This window comes from Pangasianodon hypophthalmus, chromosome 1 (assembly GCF_027358585.1).
Source record: "Pangasianodon hypophthalmus isolate fPanHyp1 chromosome 1, fPanHyp1.pri, whole genome shotgun sequence".
Taxonomy (NCBI): domain Eukaryota; kingdom Metazoa; phylum Chordata; class Actinopteri; order Siluriformes; family Pangasiidae; genus Pangasianodon; species Pangasianodon hypophthalmus.
In genome coordinates this window covers 33,934,939-33,960,331 of record NC_069710.1, presented here as the reverse complement: position 1 = coordinate 33,960,331, position 25,393 = coordinate 33,934,939, and the positions used below count along the sequence as shown (strand labels likewise).

Below are 25,393 nucleotides of genomic sequence, written 5' to 3'. Positions count from 1 at the left end.
TGACATCTTGTCAAAGTGGTCCAAAGCCACTGTGGTTTCTTCAGTGAAAATGACTTCTTGAAACGTCTCCTTCTCATTGATCCATATCTGGGCTTGTTGGAGACGTATCTCTTTATTTTGTCTCTGATCAAGGAACAATGTTGAATTTTCCCCTACTTCCACCCAAGTATTTGCCTGATCCTCCGAATGGAATGCTCACTGATGTCCACTCTATTGTCACACCAGAGCTGTTTTTTCACTGAACTTGCCAGCAGTTCATCATTATGGCTAGTGATGTTGTCTATGGCTGTGACAATGTCCCTAAAATCAAGGGCAAAACATTAAATAAATATTTGACACTTTAGGCACAACCAACACATGACATTGTTGCAACATATTTACATTTGTGATAGTGTCATACTGTATGAAGTGGGTAACTAACTTATTTATTTTGAGAGGATTACATATGCATGATGTTTGTTCTTTATAATGTCTTCTGATGGTGCTCAATGTAGTGTGTACACCAATGGAACTCAGATGGTGTATTTCTGGAGTGGAACTTCCAGCAGACCTCATCATCCTGATGTCTTGGGAATGCAGTTTGCTGATCTTGGTCATTTTGAGATGCCTTTACATTTGGATGGACTGCATTTATCTGTACAGATGTCAAGGTGTCATTGGGGGCGTGAACAATAAGTGAGAATGGGTTGTAGATACTGTAGGCTAAGCCGATCTATCAGGCCAGTCTAAATGCTTAACATGGCGTAATGTACTAAAGACAAAGACCGGGAAGGTTAAACAAATTTTAATCACACGCTCCTTGTCTTATGCAGAATTTACCACCAAACAATGACACCATAATCACTAAAACCACCGTCAGCTGACAAGGAAGTGGCATGTGATGTTACTCACGCCACTGTTGCTAAGTTACAGTCTAAACACCCGTAAGCTTTTGTGGTAATTACTGGAGACGTTAACCATGTAGATCTGGATTCCACTCTCCCAACTTTCCACCAGTTTGTTGACTGCACTACACGGGAAAACAGAACACCAGACCTTTTGTATGCAAATGTTAAAGAAGCATACAGAGCTAGTACCCTACCTCCACTTAGTAGATCAGATCATGACCTTGTCAGTATGTTCCTGCAGTTCAAAGTAAGCCTACCACAAGGATTGTGAGGAGGTGTACTCAGCAGGCCAGTGTGGCCCTGCAGGACTGCTTTGAAACATTTATCCATACAGATGTCAAGGTGTCATTGGGGAAGTGGACAATAAGTGAGAATGAGTTGTAGATACTGTAGGCTAATAGCAGGTGTGAACTGGGTAAATGCATGTGATTAACCAAAGTTATTGTCATTCATTTTTAAACTGTCAAAATACTGTCCCTAACTCAAAAAAGCAACTTTATAAAGCATATTCTTGAGTAACTATACTTTTCTGACTCAAAGTGCAAATGTTTTCATCTATGTTTACTGCATTTAGACCTTCTTTAAAATATGTACCCTCCACAAATTACCAAATGAAAAGACAGTTAAATGGTTAGGACAATTATTTGATAAATATTGCAGTTGCAGACTATGAATTGAGTAATACAGAGTTGAATAATTTTCAAATAATGTACACATTATGAATTCAGAATACATGTGAATAAAAAAAGAAAACTCAGTGAGGTCTGTGAACTTTAACAATATAGTAAACAAAATGGCAAGTAAATTGCACAGCAACTATATTTGCATTGGTATTAATTGAACACATTTTACTCCAGAAAAAACATTAATTAGCTCATATCTCCTCTCACCATCTCTTATCGTGAGCTATAGTTGTGTTCATTGTGCATGTCTTTCCACTTCTTTATCCACTGAATTCTTTGCTTGGGAGTTTTTCATTTCTGTACATTTCTGTTAATTTTCATAAAGCACAATCTAAGTGTTAACAGGTCAGAGGTAGAACTACGGTTCCTCTTTTATAAAAAATAACATTACTTGCATAAATTTGATATCCAACAACAAATATTTGATCAAAATGCATATTTTAGTCTAACTTATTGCTCTTATTTCTCTCATGCACTCCGTCTGTTTGACACGCATGCACGCGCATCTTTAAAGTTTAACAGCGAGTCGGTTGCTGTTATGACAAATTGTTTTGTGAAATGGAAATATGCGCATGACTTTTAATTCAAAATATTAACAGATAATATAAAATAAGAGTAAATAATGTAAGTTATGCGTTGGAGAAAAGCATCTCTTAAGCGCATTAAACAGCACAAGCACTCGCGGTATTGTCTTGTGTTTTGGCTTGAGACTTAGTAAATGCGTGAGAGTTGGCAACTCTGCAAGTGCGACTTTATATCTCACAACTGTTAATCAGCACTGAACTGAGTAATATTTATGTACACATTATCTCATGAACACCTGCAGAGAGCACAATGAAGTGTGTGTTTACAAAGCACATAAAATAATGATCCTCTGCATTACACTCATGCAGTCAGTGGAAATGGATTTTCCAATGTCTGTATTATTAAATATTTGTGTCCATTATTAGGATATATTTTAATTCATATTTTATTGTGGATATTTTATGTTTTCATGACATTAAACGTGCAGTTAATAAATTATCAGACCCTATCAGAGAATGATGTTAATTCTATGTTAAATATATAATGTAATAATCTATAAGCCTAGGCATATTTAAAGACTGATTCAAGACTAATCATTGCCAAGAGCAGTCTGATCTGCCTGTGGACTTCTGTGTTCACTTTAATATTTTTATGTAAACCATACCTAATATTTTCTCTTAAATCTAACCGAACACACATTGCATTGTTGTCAGTGTGCTGTGTGTTGAGCTGCAGTGTGTTGTTCCAGGCGCCACCTGGTGGATGTTGTGTGAAGCACAACAAATGAATTTAAACTCTAAGAAGCGAGACTGCAGGGTGCCGCGTGATCACACGTGACGTTTTATAAAATTTATTTTAAAAAAAACTTAGAAACACAGCGTATGTTTTTAAACGCTTGGTGCGTTAGATCTCTCTGGTGTAAATACATGTGCTGATGTTTTCTTTCAGTTTTTTGTGTGGTGTTAAAAAAACAGCTACATTTCTCACATTAACTAGCAAAAGAAACAAAATGTTGTTTTCAGTTAGTTATTAAATTTACATGCTATTATATTATAAGCTGTGCAGACTTTATCTTTTTTTTTTCATTCTTATTTTTAAAAAAAACAAAACAACCAAAAAAAAACATTTATCTGTTTTTATTTGCAGCATCAGTGCTGGAAAATGCAGCTTGGTCTGACCAGCTACCAGCTGCTGAAACATGATCACTGGTTAAACTGGTAGCTCATCTTTATCAGCGCCAAAGTTATTATCCAGCTTCCTTATTGTTACTCGCCCAAACTGGCTATAGCCTCTACAGCTCAGCCAGTGGTGTCAAAATCAAACTCTGCCCAGGACACATCTGCATTTTTGTGAGACCCGAAAGGACCGTAATATAAGGTTATTAACTTTTTAAAACTTATTGAACATATTCTAATCAATGAACACCAATTAACAGTACACATCTTCCTCATATAAAATCACACTAGTGCAGAATTTCAAACTGATTGCTGTAGATCTTTAAAATCCATTCCATAAGAGGACTAAATTTAACCAAAACAATTCACACACTAAAGTCATAAACACTCACTATGAGCGTGTGATGATGGTTTCTTAGGGTGAAACACTTTAACTGGAGGATTTTATGGGTTTTTTTGGCATGTTTTTATGCATTAGTTCGTTTATCATCCCGTTTCAGTGCTAAATATCTTCAACACAGAACATTTAGAGTGAAAAGAAAAGAAAGCTTAAGAATGCAGCAAACAGGAGCTGTGATATTTTATTATTTTATTCTTTTTTATTCTTCTTTAAGTGTGTTATAAAAGTGTAAAAGAAGGGAAAGCATTAGCAGCAGTGGAACAGTGTTAGTGTATATTATCAGGAACACTTGTGTCTGTGGGGAACGATGTCACGGAGTGAAGTCACACAATGAAGCATTTTGATGCCATAGAGGTGTTTCTGCTTCTGTACCAGAAAATTTCTCTCTCTCTCACACACACACACACACACACACACACACACACTGTGTTCAGAGGAAGCTGAAGATGAATCTCCTACTACGAGTTTTTAAGTTTGCAGAAATGACAGAGAAGCTAAAAGGACATTGAGGGAAGCGGGAGAAAAAACTATTAGTTTGGATAAAACAGGTTTTGTGTGTAATTAGAGGTCATGTGACCAGAAAGACGTTAGAAGAAAGATGTTACTAATGTGGTGGAGAAAAGATTGAACACAGTTAAGAGCTGATTTTACTTGAATGTCCTCATTTTAATTTGTGTTAAAAAGTAAGAGGAAATGATGAGCGCAATATGTTTTTTTAATTGTTAAGCAGCTATTTGTTATGCTGAATGTTTGTGTTGTATTAACTCTTATTCATGTCTTTCTCATGCGAGAGCGAGGCCAGAGAAGCTCAGATGAGAGAAGAGGCTCCGGTGGAGGAAAGCTTTCAGCCTCAAAAGGAGAAGATGGTGCTGGAGTTTTGTGCAGGTGTTTAACTGGAGTTTCTCAGCAGAACATTGATTGAAATGACCTGTGTAGAGTTCACACCTCTGTGGTGTTCAAATGCCGAGCAAAACACAGGGCATGATGACTCTTCCACGCATGCGCAGAAGGACACTTCCGGCCTTACGGACGTTACCGCGCGATTTTTATTTTTACTTGTCTGGAGTCATCCGACATTACGCTTAAAGGAAAGGTGAAAACACACATAATATTAACTTACCGCTTAAAATAAGCTTTTCAGTCTCCATCCAGTTTATAGTGCTTCTTAGTCCTCTGGTGGTAGATCGCTACTTTTTGTCCCAAATTCCATCAGTAAGTTAGGAGTTGTAGACTGTTCATTCTAACGGACATCATTAGCGAGGGATCTGTTTCGGTTAACTAGCTAGTTGGCAATTTCAGTAGGCAGTGAAATAACTAACACTTTGGTGGTAGCTAGCAAGTTAGCGAATGTAGCTGTGTACAGATTCATTTGAAGATGATGCACTACTAAAAGGAAACAAGTCTGGTTGTGGTAATGCTAGCTAATAAGGTACACATTAGCTGTTAGGGTGATTTTTCTTAAATGTACAGAGCCAAAGCAACACAAGTAGGGGAGAGTCAACTGGAAGAACTTGTTGAAAAACTGGATGCCCAGGTCTGTTACTTACAGTAATTCTCTGTAGAATTATATTGTACTATGTGTGTTTTTTTGTAACTGTAAAACAATTTTTAAAACTAAATGGTGTCATGGCTCACTTGTTGACACTCCATAACCTGTGTTTCTTGGCAGACCATGGATGTAATTTCACACAGGAGGTCTACTGTTCTTCATGGTCTTCCCTTGTACATGAGAGAGACAGCTTCAATTTCAAACACCATTCTGGTCATTTATTTTGAGTTTTATTTGAACTTTTACAAGCACTACTGCTGCAAACCTAAACTAAACACCTTACAAAGGTTTACCCCAGTTCAGTTGTTTCAGTTTCTTTATGAAATAGTTGACTGTTGTCCATTATTTACTGTGTTTCATAGGACACTGATGCATTGGGGCCGTGCACAAAGGGCATGAAAATGGGAATCCTTGAAGTGGTAAATGACTGCACTGCTCACTCAGGATCAAATTCCACGGTGGTCAATGTGGCAGTCGTATTGGAAGAGGAAGTAGTTATGGACAATCTGGGAGACTCCATAAAAGCCTTCATTCTCCTCTTTGGTCTGCTTTATGCTCTTAACATAGAGTATCCCAAGGACTTAAGGTACACCTTTGAAGCCGTCCAGAAAATCTTTGTGAACCTTGGAAGTGAGTGCACTGCAAGAGTGCAGTCTCTAAAGAACAAATTATTGCAGCTGTAATTTAAACATTTTCATGCCAGTGATTATTTTTGGCAATACTGCAGTTGGAAACAGATGTCTGACAATTATTAGAATTTTTTGGCAGAGTTGCTGAACAGCATGGTTGAACTTTCACACCAGATGTTTGACAGACTTGAATTTTTCTTAGAATTGTTGAATTTGGTTTTACATGGTTGAACTTTTGCACAAGATGTTTCAGAAATCTGTCCATTTAAATGAACAGAAATCATTTAATTAATCCTTTATTTTAATGTCTTTTAAACGGTACTGTAAGGAACCAAATTTCTTTTGATCTAAAGCAAAGGCATTTGATTTTGAAGTGAACCTGTAAGACCTTTAGATGGAGAAGTGAAATTAGTAAGCTTTGTAAATCAGAGTTCTCATGCACTTTTTTGCAGTTCAAACCAGTTTGCTCTAGGTGATATTATTGCGTAGTCTGGTACTAAAATGCAGTAATGATATATTTCATTTTCATATGTATTACTTTAACATGCACAGTGTGCACATATTCTGTTTTAAATTGTTCTTTTGTACACAGAACTTCCAGTTCAAATCAGGATGCTGTAAAATAAATGTATGTAAAATATACATACAGAATTTTCTAATTGCACTTGAGCTTTTACAGTGTATTGTATCTCTTGTATTCTGTTTTGCACAGTTCTGTTGTATGCAGTACTTTTGTGCAGTTCTACACTGTATGCTCTTACAGATCTTATTAACAATCAAGAAATGAAGTCTTCATGTTCTGCCTCCTATATGGACTCAGAGCCATTTACTGTTCATTGTGTAAAATGTTAAAAGAAAGCAGATTATTTATGGGTCATTAGTGATGTATGACCTACAACCTTTGTGGGAAATAAGTTCACCGTGTTTGTTGTTGCCATGACGCCTCACACTGTACATTGTTTTTGTTGGAGCAAAGCCTGTAGGTTTATTCATAGCAATGAGTTTAAATACTGCTAATTAATACTTACCATGCTAATTGATATTTCAAGTCTAAAAACACACACAGTATCATAGAAACTTGACTGCACTGTGCTAGCTAGCTTAAAGTCTATCTCTAGCAGGTATTTTATATATATTTTTAAATAATTTTTTATATTTAAGGCATTTATTCAACATTATGCTAATGATGACACATTCTTTGTAGATTCTCTGTAATAATCCTTGAGGGTTATTATGTTCTATAATACTGACTATACAGTGTGCTGTGTTGAGGAGGTAAATATACATCACTCATCAGAGTTAGCTGGCTAGCTTATTGCTAACAAAAGATGAACATGGAGGTGTGCATGTTTTTTCCAGGCCAAAATGACACTCACCATTCAAGTTAAGTCAAACACAGCGCTATATTACAGCACGGATACAGACTCAGGTGCAAACACACACACAAATAAAAAACAATTAAATATATATAAACACACGATTTAATAAATTTGAAACATAATTATGTACATAATCAACTAAATTAAACTTTTCTAATCTTAATTTTCTAACAACTTCAGTAGGAAACAAATTACTTTAACTCAGTGTATAAACCGTGTATAACTTTGAGCAATGACCAAATTACTGCATTGAACTGATACTATAAGATATTTATAATGTGTTTTAAACATAAATGTTTCCTTCTGCTACATGTAAATGGAAAAACATGAACATACTGTATATACAAAACTATTAAATGACATTATAAGTGCATTTACAGTTTCTGTTTTGCTGTTAATAAGAAAAGATTCATTACTGTACAGTTAAAGTTTATTTATCTCAGCTGGTGCATTTTTACAAACAACTAGAGAAGCAGAAGTGCTGACATGTTGTACACCATCTGATTATCACTAAATGATAATGTTTTTCCAACACTTTGTACTGTAAGAGTTTCTCCTCATCATCCTCTGTGTGTGAGACTCAGATCAGATCAGAATTAAAGCGGCTTACATCTGTAAAGAAAGAGAAAAGAGCAGAACGATCAGATTTGATCAAATGTTTATCAGAATCAGTCATCAGATTCCTCACAAGAAAAAACAGTGTAAACACTGTGTGTGTGTGTGTGTGTGTAAAGTACAGTATTTATATTCAGAGCCCTGAATACACATATTAAACTATAAAACAAACAGAAATGATTAAACTACATAATCAGTAAAAATTACTGTTACTGTGTGTGTGTGTGTGTGTGTGTGTGTGTGTGTGTGTTTCAGTCAGTAACCCACTGTAGTTTCTCCAGTTTACAGTGTGGATCCTTCAGTAGATCAGAGAGCAGCTTCACTCCTGATTCTCCTGGTTTATTGAGGTTCAGATTCAGTTCTCTCAGGTGTGATGAGGTGTTTGACTTCAGAGCTGAAAACAGAGCAGCACAACCTTCACCTGTAATACTGCAGCATTCCAGCCTGTAGAGAGATCAACATTTATAGATCAACACACACACACACACACACACACACACACACACACAATGCGTCACAGCCCATGAAGTGTGTGTATGAAAGCCAGAAGTAAATCCAGATTGTTATATGTCTATTTCACTGTTTGTTATTTTTGAATCTGGAAAACTATAGCAGTTATTGCTGCTCTATTAAAATTGTGCTCCAGGACAGACAACATTTTATTAATCTAAAACAGCCATATGACACAAATGCAGGATCCACAGTGTGAAAGTGATGATCTGACCTCAGTGTCTCCAGTGTACAGTGTGGATTCTCCAGTCCAGCAGAGAGCAGCTTCACTCCTGAATCCTGCAGTTTATTGTCACTCAGGTCCAGTTCTCTCAGACTGGAGGAGTTTGAGCTGAGAACTGAGGACAGAGCTCTACAGCTTTCCTCTGTGAGATTACACACACGCAGCCTGGGAGAGAAATGATGATATATCAGAACACTGACATCTCAAACACAAACATACACAAATATAATGTTTATCCTTTTAGAAATTAAGCACTTTTTAATACATCCTAAAAGCTCTCTTGTACCTGCACTAATGAAATAATTAAACACACCTGAGTAAATCACAAACACCTGTGAAGCCCTACGTCCCAAACATTATGGAAATGGAGGGAAATGTATAGAAAGTGCTGTAATTTCTACGTGGTAAAGCATAAATGTATAAAAATACCACTGATTAAACTCTGAGAATGTGCACTTTAACCACATGTGAATTGTTGGAGTCCAAGTTTAAAACTGTGGCATACAGAGACAAATAAACAATAAATCCTATATGCTACACTGGCATGTGTGTGTATGTAGACTTCTATAGAAAAGATAACAAAGATGGCAGTCCATTATTCTGTTATTCACTATTCATCATCATTATTCATCACTATTTCAGTTTTTTCTTGTGACTAATATAAGCCGTTTTGTCAGTGACATGTCCACAGTATGAGATTTATAAGCATTTGGGAAGCATTTTGTAACAACAGTTACGTTGTGAATCTGTTTAGCTTTATGTCTGGAACTTTTGTCTCTGTGTGAGTTTTCTCTTTGGTTGTGTTTTCGTAAAGGGATCGGTGTTTGGTTGTCATGTGACATGGCGACTCGCTGGGAATCATGGAAATGGGAGTTCTCTTGACGAGGCATTGCACATGTGGACCTGACCGCTGCTTTCATAAATTAACAAGCTATTTGAGGATTTAGTATTTTTCTAAGTTGTACTAGTGTATAAATTAATCTAAAGACAACCCACAATGCACCTGTAGGGGGCGTACATGTGCTCTAACTGATCTTCTGTACCCACAATGCATTTGCAAATAAAATCAGTAAAATATTTGAGTTTATTTTGTAGTTTAATCTGATTATTAACCATCCCAGCATTAATATAGAGTGAAATGTATCACTGATACTTAAAATACAATTTATATTTGAAAGGATTAAATAGTAAAATGTTTAATATTTTGTCAACCTCTTGTTATGCATCAGGCTTGTTGCTCTACATTTTACTGTTATTAGGTTTATACTATAATAATGACAATCAAATAAACAGAATGTGAAAGTGATGATCTGACCCCAGTGTCTCCAGTGTACAGTGTGGATTCTCCAGTCCAGCAGAGAGCAGCTTCACTCCTGAATCCTGCAGGTTATTATTGTAACTCAGGTCCAGTTCTCTCAGACTGGAGGAGTTTGAGCTGAGAACTGAGGACAGAGCTCTACAGCTTTCCTCTGTGAGATTACAGTCACGCAGCCTGGGAGAGAAATGATGATATATCAGAACACTGACATCTCAAACACAAACATACACAAATATAATGTTTATCCTTTTACATAGAAGGTTTTGCGTGTACTGTGTGTGTGTGTGTGTGTGTGTGTGTGTGTGTGTGTGTGTGTGAGAGAGAGAGAGAGAGACAGGAGACTTTTAGATCTGTACCTAAACGTTTCACACTAATTTTGTCCCCATAATATCAAAACTACAATTTATGTTAATATTTTTTTCCCTCTTTGTGTGTGTGTGTGTGTGTGTGTGTGTGTGTGCTGTTAAATCTGTATCCACAGTGTGAAAGTGAGCATTATTGCACAATATTACTCTTGTTATTATTTATTACTTTTCTATATCAATGTGAATAATAATGTGCAGTGCATTATGGGTGTTATCATTGTTCTGCTATTCTACCATTTGAATGTGCAATATAAAGTGCAATATCGTGTGTAATGTCACTTTCTACTTTTCACTCTATTTTTCTATTTCACTTCTATTTTACTACTTTATTAATATATTGTCTTTTATTCCTACATTGTTGTGATATATCTATATGAGCAACCTCTGGCATAAAAATTTCCCTCGGGATGAATAAAGTTCTGTCCAATCAAATTAGTGGATCAGAACTAACTGTTGCATAATAATAGTGAAATAAATAGTAGCAGGAACAAAAGGAAGAAAATAATAATAATGTAAAATATAAACATTTTATAAGCAGTGTAAAGAATAGAATGCACATCAAGAATTAAACTAATATAAATCTTGTAACTGGAAATAAACTGGACAATAAATCTTGTCCTCATTTAGTTTTGAAAAATCATGATTAGTTTAGCCAACAACGCTGAACAAACAGGTTACAAGCTCATCAGCATTAGTTATATCTGGCCTTACAGATATGTAGAACTGTGGATCATCTGCATAGCTATGCAAACTGACTCCATGCTTCTTAATAATCTGACCTAGCAGCAACATATACTAGGTCTATAAAAGTGGAATATAAGAATATAAAATATAAAAATAAAGAATAGAAAAGCTAGGCCAATACAGAGCCTCGTGGTACAACACAGAGAATATCAAGCTTATCTGATGTTCATCTAGAATAACAAATTATTGTCTTCCAGTTAAATATGTAGAAATCCAGTTTAAGACAGTCCCAGAAAGACCAACTATTCTCAAGCTGTTCAAGAAGTGTGATGTGATCTATAGTGTAAATGCAGCAGTAAAACCTAAAAGCACTAAAAGTACAAGTACCAAAACACCATCTGCTTCAGCATTTAATCTCAGATCATTTACTACTTTAATAAAATGCTATTTCAGTACTATGATATGATCTGAAGCAGGAGGTGAAACATTGCTGGTGTTATGGAGGCAGACGGACGCAAGTGCAAGAGGCTTTTATTAAATACAAATAGGGGAACTAAACCCAAGGGCTAATCAATACTTCACACACTGAACAAGGAAGAGGTCAGGTGATGAGCACACAGGCATTAACTAGACAGTGTAAAAGGGTAAACAATACACAAAGCAGAGTCTAAACAGCAAGATAAACAAGCAACAATCAAACAGCACACACACAATGCTGGACCAAGACTTCACAATGAAAGAGTGAAAGTATGGATTATTTCAAGGAGTCTGTGTTAGTGTGAACAGATTTGCATTTATTTATTTATTTGCAGAGTTTATTCTGTTAATCTGATTATTAACCATCCCAACATTAGTATAGAGTGAAATGTATCACTGATACTTAAAATACAATTTATATTTGAAAGGTTTAAATAGTAAAATGTTTAATATTTTGTCAACCTCTTGTTATGCGTCAGGCTTGTTGCTCTACATTTTACTGTTATTAGGTTTATACTATAATAATGACAATCAAATAAACAAAATGTGAAAGTGATGATCTGACCTCAGTGTCTCCAGTGTACAGTGTGGATTCTCCAGTCCAGCAGAGAGCAGCTTCACTCCTGAATCCTGCAGGTTATAATTGTGACTCAGGTCCAGTTCTCTCAGACAGGAGGAGTTTGAGCTGAGAACTGAGGACAGAGCTCTACAGCTTTCCTCTGTGAGATTACAGTGACGCAGCCTGGGAGAGAAATGATGATATATCAGAACACTGACATCTCAAACACAAACATACACACATATAATTTATCCTTTTACTTAGAAAGTTTCGCGTGTACTGTGTGTGTGTGTGTGTGTGTCATCTCTCTCTCTCTCTCACTCACTCACTCACTCACACACTCACTCACTCACTCACTCACTCACTCACTCACTCACTCACTCACTCACTCACACACTCACACACTCACTCACACACTCACTCACACACTCACACACTCACACACTCACACACTCACACACTCACACACACACTCACACACTCACACACTCACACACACACTCACACACTCACACACTCACACACTCACACACTCACACACACACTCACACACACACTCACACACACACACACACACACACACACACACACACACACACACACACACACACACACACAGAGAAAAGGCGTTTTGATAGAAGTTGGGGAGCGCCGTCCTCAAATTATTGTGATTAAAATCCCCAGCACTGATAAAAGCTCCATCCGGATGCGGTGTTTGCAGCTTGCTAATAAGGGATTCACTTTTTTCCGGGGGTTTAACAATGTTATTGGACGCCAATTATCTCATAAAGTAGGATTTTTATTTGGCTTGGGAATTAAAGTAATCAAACCTGGGCATAAAGTAGGTGGAAGAAAAGATTTATTTATACTTTCCTTATAAACACTTAGCAAGAAGGGAGCTATATTTTTACTGAACATATGATAGAATTCTGATGTGAAACCGTCTGTGCCAGGAGATTTATTTAATTTTAATGATTTAATCGCTTCTTCAACTTCTTTTAAAGTAATGGGAGCATCACAAAAAGCTTGATCAGTATTACTAATTCATTTATGTAAGATAATGATTCAAAAAAATCAAGAGCATGTTGTTTATTAAATTTAGATGTATATAAATCATTATAAAATTTGGCACAAAAATTGGCAATGATTTTCTGGTCTTCACAGAGACTTTCATCAATCATAAGCTTTCCAATCAGATTTTTTTTTATTTGTTGCTTTTCCAATCTAAAAAAATAAGAGGAATTTTGCTCACCTTCTTCCATCCATCTTTTCCGTGATCTAACAGATGCTCCCTCAGCTTTTTGTTTGTAAAACTCATCTAATATATTTTGGTAATGGGCAAGTTCAACGTTTTCAGCATCAGATAACAGATTTAGACAGAAGATCTGAAATTTTGTATATTATAATACTTTCATCATTTTTTTTCTTTTTCGCCAGTTTACTGCTAAATGTTCGTAAAAATTCACCGATTTCATATTTTGTTAACTCCCAATGACTACCAAAATTATTTTCTTTATTTGCTTTTTTCCAATAACTGCAAATTATAAAATCTATTTTTTCCTTTACGTCTTTATAATTAAGCAATGAAACATTTAGTTTCCAATAGGAAGTAGTTCTATGTGCATTAGCAGTATCTGAAAAAGGAATAAATACAGAGATGCATTTGTGATCAGAAAGTGGTGATGGAATAATGTCAGACATAGTATTACTTAAATCTCTAGAGATAAGCCACAAGTCGATTCGAGACTGCTTTGAAAGAGAATTATTGCACCGTGTAAAACGTTTTTGAGAAGGATGAGTCTCTCTCCAGCTGTCAACTAAAGAAAATCGTTCCATGAACGTCTTTAAATAAAGATTTGAATTATCAGGTGACTTTGGAGGCCATCTGTCTAAGATGTTATCCAAAGCCACATTAAAGTCCCCTCCAAAAATTAAAAAAGGATTTGGGTATTTGGTTAGTAAATTCAAAACCTGTTCTTCCACTTGATCAATAAGTTTTTCCTTCTCTTTTTGTCGATTAAAACCATAAATATTAACAATAATACACAGTAAATTTGAAATTTCTATTACAAGGCAAATATAACGGCCATTTGGGTCACAATCAGAGCGTACAATCTTCCCATTAAACTGATGTTTAAGGATGCAAACACCAGCTGAATGACTTGTTCCATGAGCCGTCCATAAATCTAACCCCCACTGAGATCTCCAAAAGTTACAATCATCTTTGGTGGAATGACGTTCTTGCAAGAAACAAAAGTCCGTTTTAAACTGTTTAAGATAGAAAAAAATTGCTTTCCTTTTTGTAAGGTTTCTTAACCCTCTTGTATTAAAAGAAATTATAGATAGAGACATGAAAAGAGAAAGAAATCTCTAGTATGAAAGTAGATAAAACAGGTCTCCAAAAAAGTATTTGCAAAAATACACTCAGAACGATGAGAACAAACAACTCTATAAATTATGTAGTGCAAATCAAAGTGCATATATCTACACCACTGAACAGCCATTTTTCAGAACATAAATAAACGACCCTTATTTTGTAACGCAGATTCAATTACTAAAATAATAGAGTTATCAAACTGATCTTCATTTTTCCACAGGAAACAATACTTCTAAAGAAACAAAGATTATTATTATTATGTTTTAGAACAACAGGCCTTACAAAAAATGTTCCAGGAGTCAAAATATCAAAAAGGTCAAAATCAAAAGTCAAATTAAAATGAAGGTGCATTAATTTGCATTCATTTTACCCTAGACTACCAGCTTCATTCCATAAAAATAAAATAAAACTTCAGATACGTGTCCTGATCACACTTCTTATTCTAAATGAGTTATACTGTATATACAAGTATTTGCTTTTGAGCAGGAAACATACAGACATATTCGATTGTTCAATCTGTAACATTTGCTATATTCGCTGTTTCAGAAGGAAAATATAAATATTCAGTACAGTTAGCTAGCTAATAAATATAAATATATATATTCAGTACAGTTAGCTAGCTAATAAATATAAATATTCAGTACAGTTAGCTAGCTAATAAATATAAATATAAATATTCAGTACAGTTAGCTAGCTAATAAATATAAATATTCAGTACAGTTAGCTAGCTAATAAATATAAATATAAATATTCAGTACAGTTAGCTAGCTAATAAATATAAATATTCAGTACAGTTAGCTAGCTAATAAATATAAATATTCAGTACAGTTAGCTAGCTAATAAATATAAATATAAATATTCAGTACAGTTAGCTAGCTAATAAATATAAATATATATATATATTCAGTACAGTTAGCTAGCTAATAAATATAAATATAAATATTCAGTACAGTTAGCTAGCTAATAAATATAAATATTCAGTACAGTTAGCTAGCTAATAAATATAAATATATATATTCAGTACAGTTAGCTAGCTAATAAATATAAATATTCAGTACAGTTAGCTAGCTAATAAATATAAATATAAATATTCAGTACAGTTAGCTAGCTAATAAATATAAATATATATATATATTCAGTACAGTTAGCTAGCTAATAAATATAAATATAAATATTCAGTACAGTTAGCTAGCTAATAAATATAAATATATATATTCAGTACAGTTAGCTAGCTAATAAATATAAATATAAATATTCAGTACAGTTAGCTAGCTAATAAATATAAATATAAATATTCAGTACAGTTAGCCAGCTAATAAATATAAATATAAATATTCAGTACAGTTAGCTAGCTAATAAATATAAATATAAATATTCAGTTCAGTTAGCTAGCTAATAAATATAAATATTCAGTTCAGTTAGCTAGCTAATAAATATAAATATTCAGTTCAGTTAGCTAGCTAATAAATATAAATATAAATATTCAGTACAGTTAGCTAGCTAATAAATATAAATATAAATATTCAGTACAGTTAGCTAGCTAATAAATATAAATATAAATATTCAGTACAGTTAGCTAGCTAATAAATATAAATATAAATATTCAGTTCAGTTAGCTAGCTAATAAATATAAATATAAATATTCAGTTCAGTTAGCTAGCTAATAAATATAAATATTCAGTTCAGTTAGCTAGCTAATAAATATAAATATAAATATTCAGTACAGTTAGCTAGCTAATAAATATAAAAATAAATATTCAGTACAGTTAGCTAGCTAAAAAATATAAATATAAATATTCAGTACAGTTAGCTAGCTAATAAATATAAATATATATATTCAGTACAGTTAGCTAGCTAATAAATATAAATATAAATATTCAGGACAGTTAGCTAGCTAATAAATATAAATATAAATATTCAGTACAGTTAGCTAGCTAATAAATATAAATATTCAGTACAGTTAGCTAGCTAATAAATATAAATCTAAATATTCAGTACAGTTAGCTAGCTAATAAATATAAATATAAATATTCAGTACAGTTAGCTAGCAAATAAATCAGTCATCAGATTCCTCACAAGAAAAATCAGTGTAAACACTGTGTGTGTGTGTGTGTGTGTGTAAAGTACAGTATTTATATTCAGAGCCCCGAATACACATATTAAACTATAAAACAAACAGAAATGATTAAACTGCATAATCAGTAAAAATCACTGTTACTGTGTGTGTGTGTGTGTGTGTGTGTTTCAGTCAGTAACTCACTGTAGTGTCTCCAGTTTACAGTGTGGATCCTTCAGTAGATCAGAGAGCAGCTTCACTCCTGATTCTCCTGGTTTATTGAGGTTCAGATTCAGTTCTCTCAGGTGTGATGAGGTGTTTGACTTCAGAGCTGAAACCAGAGCAGCACAACCTTCACCTGTAATACTGCAGCGTTCCAGCCTGTAGAGAGATCAACATTTATAGATCAACACACACACACACACACACACACACACACACACACACACACACACACACACACACACACACAATGCTTCACAGCCCATGAAGTGTGTGTATGAAAGCCAGAAGTAAATCCAGATTGTTACACGTCTATTTCACTGTTTGTTATTTTTGAATCTGGAAAACTATAGCAGTTATTGCTGCTCTATTAAAATTGTGCTCCAGGACAGACAACATTTTATTAATCTAAAACAGCCATATGACACAAATGCAGGATCCACAGTGTGAAAGTGATGATCTGACCTCAGTGTCTCCAGTGTACAGTGTGGATTCTCCAGTCCAGCAGAGAGCAGCTTCACTCCTGAATCCTGCAGGTTATTGTCACTCAGGTCCAGTTCTCTCAGACTGGAGGAGTTTGAGCTGAGAACTGAGGACAGAGCTCTACAGCTTTCCTCTGTGAGATTACAGTCACGCAGCCTGGGAGAGAAATGATGATATATCAGAACACTGACATCTCAAACACAAACACATACAAATATAATGTTTATCCTTTTAGAAATTAAGCACTTTTTAATACATCCTAAAAGCTCTCTTGTACCTGCACTAATGAAATAATCAAACACACCTGAGTAAATCACAAACACCTGTGAAGCCCTACGTCCCAAACATTATGGAAATGGAGGGAAATGTATAGAAAGTGCTGTAATTTCTACATGGTAAAGCATAAACGTATAAAAATACCACTGATTAAACTCTGAGAATGTGCACTTTAACCACATGTGAATTGTTGGAGTCCAAGTTTAAAACTGTGGCATACAGAGACAAATAAACAATAAATCCTATATGCTACACTGGCATGTGTGTGTATGTAGACTTCTATAGAAAAGATAACAAAGATGGCAGTCCATTATTCTGTTATTCACTATTCATCATCATTATTCATCACTATTTCAGTTTTTTCTTGTGACTAATATAAGCCGTTTTGTCAGTGACATGTCCACAGTATGAGATTTATAAGCATTTGGGAAGCATTTTGTAACAACAGTTACGTTGTGAACCTGTTTAGCTTTATGTCTGGAACTTTTGTCTCTGTGTGAGTTTTCTCTTTGGTTGTGTTTTCGTAAAGGGATCGGTGTTTGGTTGTCATGTGACATGGCGACTCGCTGGGAATCATGGAAATAGCCGTATTTCCTCGATCTTATTAGCCAGAGACCGTACAGTGGCAGGGAAGATGCTCGGTAGCGTTGGACGATGCGGGTTGAGCTTTAGCTTTAGCCCGCAGGCCGCCCCGCTTACCCCGGCTTTGTTTACGTTCGCGACGCCGGCGACGGGCTCCTGCTGTCGGACTGGCCGCTCACCTGAGTCCGAGGACCGGAGTGTCTCTGATGGTAGCAGATGGAAGTTTAATGTCTAGTAGATTTTGTCGGCTGTATAAAGTGATCGCAAGGTTGTGACGAACAACCAAGCTTAACATAACTGGTCTTCAAGATGCCTCTGACAACCACAAACCTCAGATTAAAGCCAGATTTTCATGATTCTGGTTCACTCACAAAATCAAGGCATAAAATCAGTGCAGTGTGTAAACATCAGCAGGATGTAATGTCACACAGAGCAGCACAAAGTCAATGTAAAAACATGGAAATGTAAAAACCAGCGTTGCCAACTATTTTCAATGGAAAGTAGCTAAATGTCGCTAAATGTCGTCATGCGTCATTAGCATATTAATGACGTCATCACGTCGTATCTGCACTCTGCCGCTGCGTAATGTCGGCACTTCATAACTGTTTTCTCCCCTAATCCGTGCTCACTAATTTAATATAAATATATAGCCGAATGTCCAGTAAAGCTGTTCTCAATTACATATTTTCTGTCAGTCACCGAAACAGAACTTACTACATGTTAACCAGAAGTTACTTCCACAGCACTGATAAAATTCCGGTGAACCACGACGTCGTTGGACAAAAACCACTCTACATGTAAGTTAAAGACAGCATATGTGCTGTGATATTATCAGTTCTGTTTACGTGGACAATGAGAACTCAGAGAATGTGTTCTGCCACACAATATTTTGCTTGTTCTCTCACAGTGTAGGCTACAAGTCACAACAATGATATTCAGTTTCAGTCAGGGACGTTAGTGATCATCTGCCCCTAGAGGAGAAACCTTTGGTTCAATTATTTGCATATTTACAAACAAACTATGTGCATATTTACAAAATAATAATAATAATAATAATATTATAATAAAATACTGTGCACATTTACAAACGAACTATGTGCATATTTACAAAAAATGTGAATACTAAAAAACTGCATTTTAATCAACAGATTGAAATTGTCATAAAATGGAGTCAATCTATGCTCAAATACTCTATTATTATAATATGATAATTCAACTGAACGGAGATAATGAACATTACATACATAGGAAATGAAAAAGATTTAAAATTTTATTTATTTATTTTTTTTTAAGTCAGCCTGCCTCACAAAACCAAAACAAATTCATTGTATGTGAAACAAAAAAACACTATTTAACAACTTTTGTGATTCTGATTCCAGATCACTCCATGAGAATGCTGAGACAGAATTCGTCATCATCCACAAGATCCATACCCTCAGTGCTCTCCTCCTGTGGGGTGATATTGGATGCAGAGGATGAGCTAGAACCTGGACAGGACTTAAATTAATAGGCAGCTGAAGTGCCAAAGAGCTGCAGCACTTTATCAGGCAGTTTGTGCTCATAACATGCATCTCCAGCCAACCTCAAACCATATCTAATATACAGAATAGAGCTGAGGGTCTGCAGGGACATGCGGTTCCTGAGTTTGTTTGTAATGACACCCATTTGACTGAACAGCCTCTCTACCTCAGCATTTGAGTGTGGGAGGGAGAGGACAGAAACTGCAACAGAAGCCAAGTCTTCATATGGGTTTATGCCTGCTGAAGCTCTATACTTCTTAAATTCAGCCCAGAATGCCAAAGTGTTTGTTGTTTCCTCCCATTTCTGAAGGTGAATAGACCTCCACTGATTAATAGTTTTATCAGTTGTGGCCGGGCAATATCCTAACAGGTCTGCAAGTTTTGCCATGTCTGTAAGGCTCTTGTTGTGGTTTAGTGTCTCCTCCACATGGAACAAAGACATGTGCTGCAGTATCTCCATATTATCTGGGAGCCTTGCTCTCAATTCATTTGCTAAGGAGATGGTGTAGTTCACACACCTTCTTCGCACACAGTCCTCCTCCTCGGGAGAGAGGTTCAGCTGTGCTGCCTTGGACTCAAATATATAGCCAAGGTATGGTTTGGGAGAAATGTGTCCCTCTATTGGCTCTTTAAGGACATCAATTTTTGCCATCGGATTAATGACTCTGCTGCAGACAGACTTTATAAGCCTCATTATACAGTCAAGCAGCTTGAGCGGATCCGACTGTTCCCCCTCAAAAGCCTTAACAGCAAACTGCACCTCACTAATTATAGATTTTAAAAAAGTGAGATACAGGAGGTTCTGTGGGTCACTGTACATGGAATGTAGAACATCTGCCATGTAACAGTGCTCACTCAACATGGTGAGACTGAAATGCAATTTTAACTCCTCCCACTGATCCAGGATTCTGGACAAAGCAGGCTCTATGGAAAGCCAGCGTGTGGCACAGACCTTTGTTATCAGTAAAGGCTTCTCCCCACAGTTTATTGTCTGATAGACGGCCTTGTATGCCTCTCTGCGCTTTGGAGAAATAGAGAACCAATTATAGGTTTCTCTAACAAGACATTCCACGCTACGTGGAAGAGTGTTTTTGGAGGCAGAGCTTACAGCTAACTGTAGGGAGTGACACACACAGCGGATAAGGACTAGATGTTTTAAGTCACTCTCCTCCCTCAGAATTTTGTGCACACCATTGTACACTCCTGTCATTACAGATGCATTATCTGTGCCAAAGCCAAGCAAGTTCTCCCTCTTGAGACCACACTTCCCAAGAAAATCTAGAACTGCTCTGGCTATTGTTCTAGCATCCCCTCCCTCCAGCTCAACAAGGCCTAGGTAGGTAGCCACCACATTTGCCTTGTCCTCACTAAAATACCGAATTACAATCCCAAGGTACTTTGAGACACTTACATCAGTGCTTTCATCAAGAAGGAGGCTGTGTTTGCTGTCACCAATATCAGCCACCAATCTTTTAAGGAAATATGGTGCCAACACCCCATGGATCATTTCAGTACACTTGGTACGGTGCATCCGAAAATGTTTGGCTGCACTGGAATCTGGAAAAGCAGCTTTGCTTTACCAATGTGGTCACAAGAGAGAATGGAGCGGTGCTCTGCTATAGCCATTGCCATTGTTGCCTCTGCCTGTTTTAAAGAGTCAGTGTTTTTTGGACAAAATGGCAATGTAGATTGCTTGGCTTGATTATAAGGCTTGGACTTTTCATTGTGCTTCTGAGTTGATGCATGCTTTTTAATGTGAGATAACTCGGCACAAAATTCTGTCTTGCAGTACAGACAGTAAGCCCTTGTGTCATTGCCACATAGAGCTTCAGCCACCCCTTAAATTCAGGGATCAGCTCCCATTCTTTTCTATAGTTTTGGGAATATATTTTAGAGTGTGACATGTTACTGTTTGAATGTGTGTAATGTTCTAGCTGTGTGTGTATGTATTTATATTTGTATTGTGTATGCACTTTTTATATTTGTATTATGTGTATATGTTTTTTATATGTGTATATGAGTTTAATGAAGTTTATTGTTGTGTTGGAATAAGTACAGTGTAGAGTCTGTAGATAAACTATCTGAATTCAGTGAGATTAAAAACTGGAATGAACTAAAGCCCTGTGGTAGTGAGTAATATAAGCGCATGACAAGAATAAACGGTCACAATAATCTTTCAAATTTAATACAAAGGAGAAGCTGGTAAGTGATTGGTCTGTGGCAACACAGCGTGCACATGCGCAGTTCATTCACATCTATGTCAGCTGCTGTGCGGTCAACGGAATGCGCTGCTCGTCTCTCAGCCACTCACTGAACAGAGCAGACGCACAGAGGGGTGTGACTGCAGCAGGGAAGCAAGACCTCGTGCTCGCGCAGGACAGTACTGGTGACATTTGGAAAGTTGCTAAGGTTCGTCCAAAAGGTCGCTAGATTTGTCGCTAGTCGCTTTTTTGGAAAAAAGTTGCTAAAGGCGTCTGAAAAGTCGCTAAATCTAGCAACAAAGTCGCTAAGTTGGCAACACTGGTAAAAACATGGAAATGTAAAAAGAGACGGGGTTTGAATGAATTTTCTTCCCATTAAGAATGGAATGTGTTAAATTAGAGAGATGCATGTGTCATTGTAAAGACCATCATTTTAGTTTTATCTGCATTTAGAAATAATTTTAATGATTTGAATTGGGATTCTATTTCCTTAAAAGCTTTCTGAAGTTTATTTATCACTTCAGCAAAAACAGGAGCACAGCAATAAATAACATCATATCATCAGCATAAAAGTGCATATTTGCATAATCAACTTTTCTTCCTAAATTATTTATATAAATAAAGAATAAAAGTGGTCCCACTGTTGCACCCCTTTATGGATAGACAACACATTAGAAAACAAACCATCAGCCTGAACACAGAGTCCTATCCAACAAATAATGTGAAAACCAAGTAACAGCTCGACTGGACAGCACTGAGTCAGTCAACCTCTGCAGCAGAATAGAACGGTCAACGCTATCAAACACCTTCCACATATCAATGAAAAGTCAAACACAGTGTTGTTTCTCGTCTAAGGCCGTGACAATATCATTAACTACTTTCACAGCAGCAGTAGTTGTGCTATGGCGTTTTCTAAAAGCAGACTGGTATTCATGTAGTCATGTATTCACTCTATAAATGTTCCTTTAATTGTTCGCTTATTAAAAGTTCTAGTGTTTGGGCAAGAGCTGATCATTTGGGTGTAGGCCTATAGTTATTAAGATGACAGGGTTCTCCGCCTTTTAGCAGCAGGAGATTTAAGAAGTAAGCATCTAAACCATCTGGGTCTGCAGATTTTCTAGGATTGAGTTTTTCACTATAAAATACAATATTCATGCTATATCATGCAGTCCAGACCTGCAGTTAAAACAGTGTATGAATATTTGTGTTTTTATCAATTAAATTAACTGTATATATGTACTAATTATGTATTATCACATTTCAAGCCAACGTTTGTTTAATGGGTTGAAATCTGACTTTTCTGTCATGTTTTTCCCAAGAAATTAATATTTTTCTCTTTTTTACTGTTATGATGTATCTTAGATCTATATATTTTATGCACATTTTATACCTTATTTTGATTGTTTTGTGTTTTTAAATGAATATGCCATTGAGTGCTGAATAAAGTTAAAACAATCTTATTTTCCCTCAGTAATTAAATTTGATATTTAAATGTACAAAGTTAAGCAGAAAAAAGCACTTAACCAAAGAGAAAAATAACTATTTATTTAATGATGCTCTCTTCAATAAGCTCCTCATTCTCCTTACATACAGAATAACAGTGAACTGATTAGAGTAATTAATGATAAGCATTATCCTAATCAGTGCAGCATCATTAGTGTTCATTTAAAATAATAAATACTACATTTAGGTAGTTAGTAATAGATTTATGAAATAATTTTAAAATTACTCACTCAGCTTTTCTGGATGCTTTGACCACGGGCATCAGCCTCAGAAGACATTTCTCTGATCTGTCATATTTCTCCAAATCAAACTCATCCAGATTCTCGTCTGAGTTCAGCAACACAAACGCCAGAGCTGACCACTGAGCAGGAGAGAGTCTGACTCCACTGAGACGATTGTCATCTTTACTTTTCAGGTAATGCTGTACTTCCTGTACTAGAGAATCATCATTCAGTTCATTCAGACAGTGAAACAGATTGATGGATTTCTCTGGAGATGGATTCTCCCTGATCTTCTTCTTGATGAACTCGACTGTTTCCTGTTTGTTGTGAGAGCTGCTTCCTGTCTGGGGAATTAGGTCTCGTAAGAGAGTTTGATTGGACTCCAGTGAGAGACCCAGAAGGAAGCGGAGGAAAAGGTCCAGGTGTCCATTCTCACTCTGTAAGGCCTTGTCCACTGCACTCCTCAGGAAATCAGACATGTTTGATTTGGTTAAAAGACCAAACCAGGTTTGATGTGTTGCATTCTTTTTGTTAATGAAAGAGAGAAATTCATATAAAGCAGCCAGAAACTCCTGAACACTCAGATGTACAAAGCTGAACACCTTCCCCAGGTGAAGCCCAAACTCCTCTCTGAAGATTTGGGTACACACTCCTGAGTACACTGACACTTCTCTGACATCAATGCCACACTCTCTCAGGTCTTCCTCATAGAAGATCAGGTTTCCTTTCTCCAGCTGTTGGAAAGCCAGTTTTCCCAGTGCCAGGATACTCTCTCTGGTCTTCTGAGGATCAGGGTCACATTTCTGACGGTACTTTTGGTCCTTGTGTTTGATCTGAAAGATCAGGAAGTGTGTGAACATTTGAGTCAGAGTCTTGGGGATCTCTCCACTCTCTGCTTCACCCAACATTCTCTCTAGAACAGTGGCTGAAATCCAGCAGAAGACTGGGATGTGGCACATGATGTAGAGGCTTCTTGAAGACTTCATGTGTGTGATGATTTTATTGGCCAGGCTCTGATCACTGATCCTCTTCCTGAAGTACTTCTCTTTCTGAGGATCGCTGAACCCTCGTACCTCTGTTACCTGGTCTACACACACAGGAGGGATCTGATTGGCTGCTCCAGGTCGAGAGGTTATCCAGAGGAGAGCAGAGGGAAGCAGATTCCCCTTGATGAGGTTTGTCAGCAGCACATCCACTGAGGCTGACTCTGTCACATCATACAACCTCTCATTGTTCTGGAAATTTAGAGGAAGTCGACACTCATCCAGACCATCAAAGATGAATATCACTTTGTGAACATTACAGTCTATTAATTGTAGTTCTTTTATTTCTGGGAAAAAGTTTTGAAGAAGATTCATCAGACTGAAATTTTTCTGCTTCATCAAATTCAGCTCCCTAAAGGGAAGTGGAAACATGAAGGTGACGTCCTGATTTGCTTTTCCTTCAGCCCAGTCCAGAATGAACTTCTGCACAGAGACTGTTTTTCCAATTCCAGCAACTCCTTTAGTCAGCACACTTCTGATGGACTTGTCTTTAAAGAGCTCATTACATTTGATGGGTGTCTCCTGTGTTGCTGGTCTCCTGGACGCTGTCTCAATCTGTCTCACCTCATGTTCATTACTGACATCTCCTCTCCCACCCTCTGTGATGTAGAGATCTGTGTAGATCTCATGCAGAAGTGCTGAGCTTCCATGCTGTGAGATTCCTTCATTAATTCTTTTACATTTCTCTCTCAGTTTGGATTTGTGTTTTCGATGGTACACAGAGACGAGTTCTGATGAAAAGAAGAATATAATGTAAACTCTATGATCCTCTCTGTTGACTATTGATATTTTCATATCTGTATAGCATATGTAATGTCAGTACTGATCTCTTATTATATTCTGTTGATAAAAGCACATCATTATGATGTGTTTAATAAATTTAGAGCAGTTTCCTTCCTCTATAGTTACAGTGATGTTATAACCCCATGAG

General features: G+C 36.3%; 1 protein-coding gene across 1 annotated transcript in view; it reads right to left on the bottom strand.

Annotated features, from left to right (window-relative positions):
- The window catches only part of LOC113523756 (uncharacterized), a 507,872-nt gene that overhangs the window by 372,716 nt on the left and 109,763 nt on the right, over nt 1-25,393 (bottom strand). Inside the window, exons 14-15 of the mRNA XM_053235375.1 lie at nt 16,616-16,792; nt 11,985-12,161 (exon numbers count right to left, since the gene is read on the bottom strand). Of these exons, the coding sequence (XP_053091350.1) occupies nt 11,985-12,161; nt 16,616-16,792 (354 nt within the window). The remainder of the gene's footprint in view (nt 1-11,984; nt 12,162-16,615; nt 16,793-25,393) is intronic.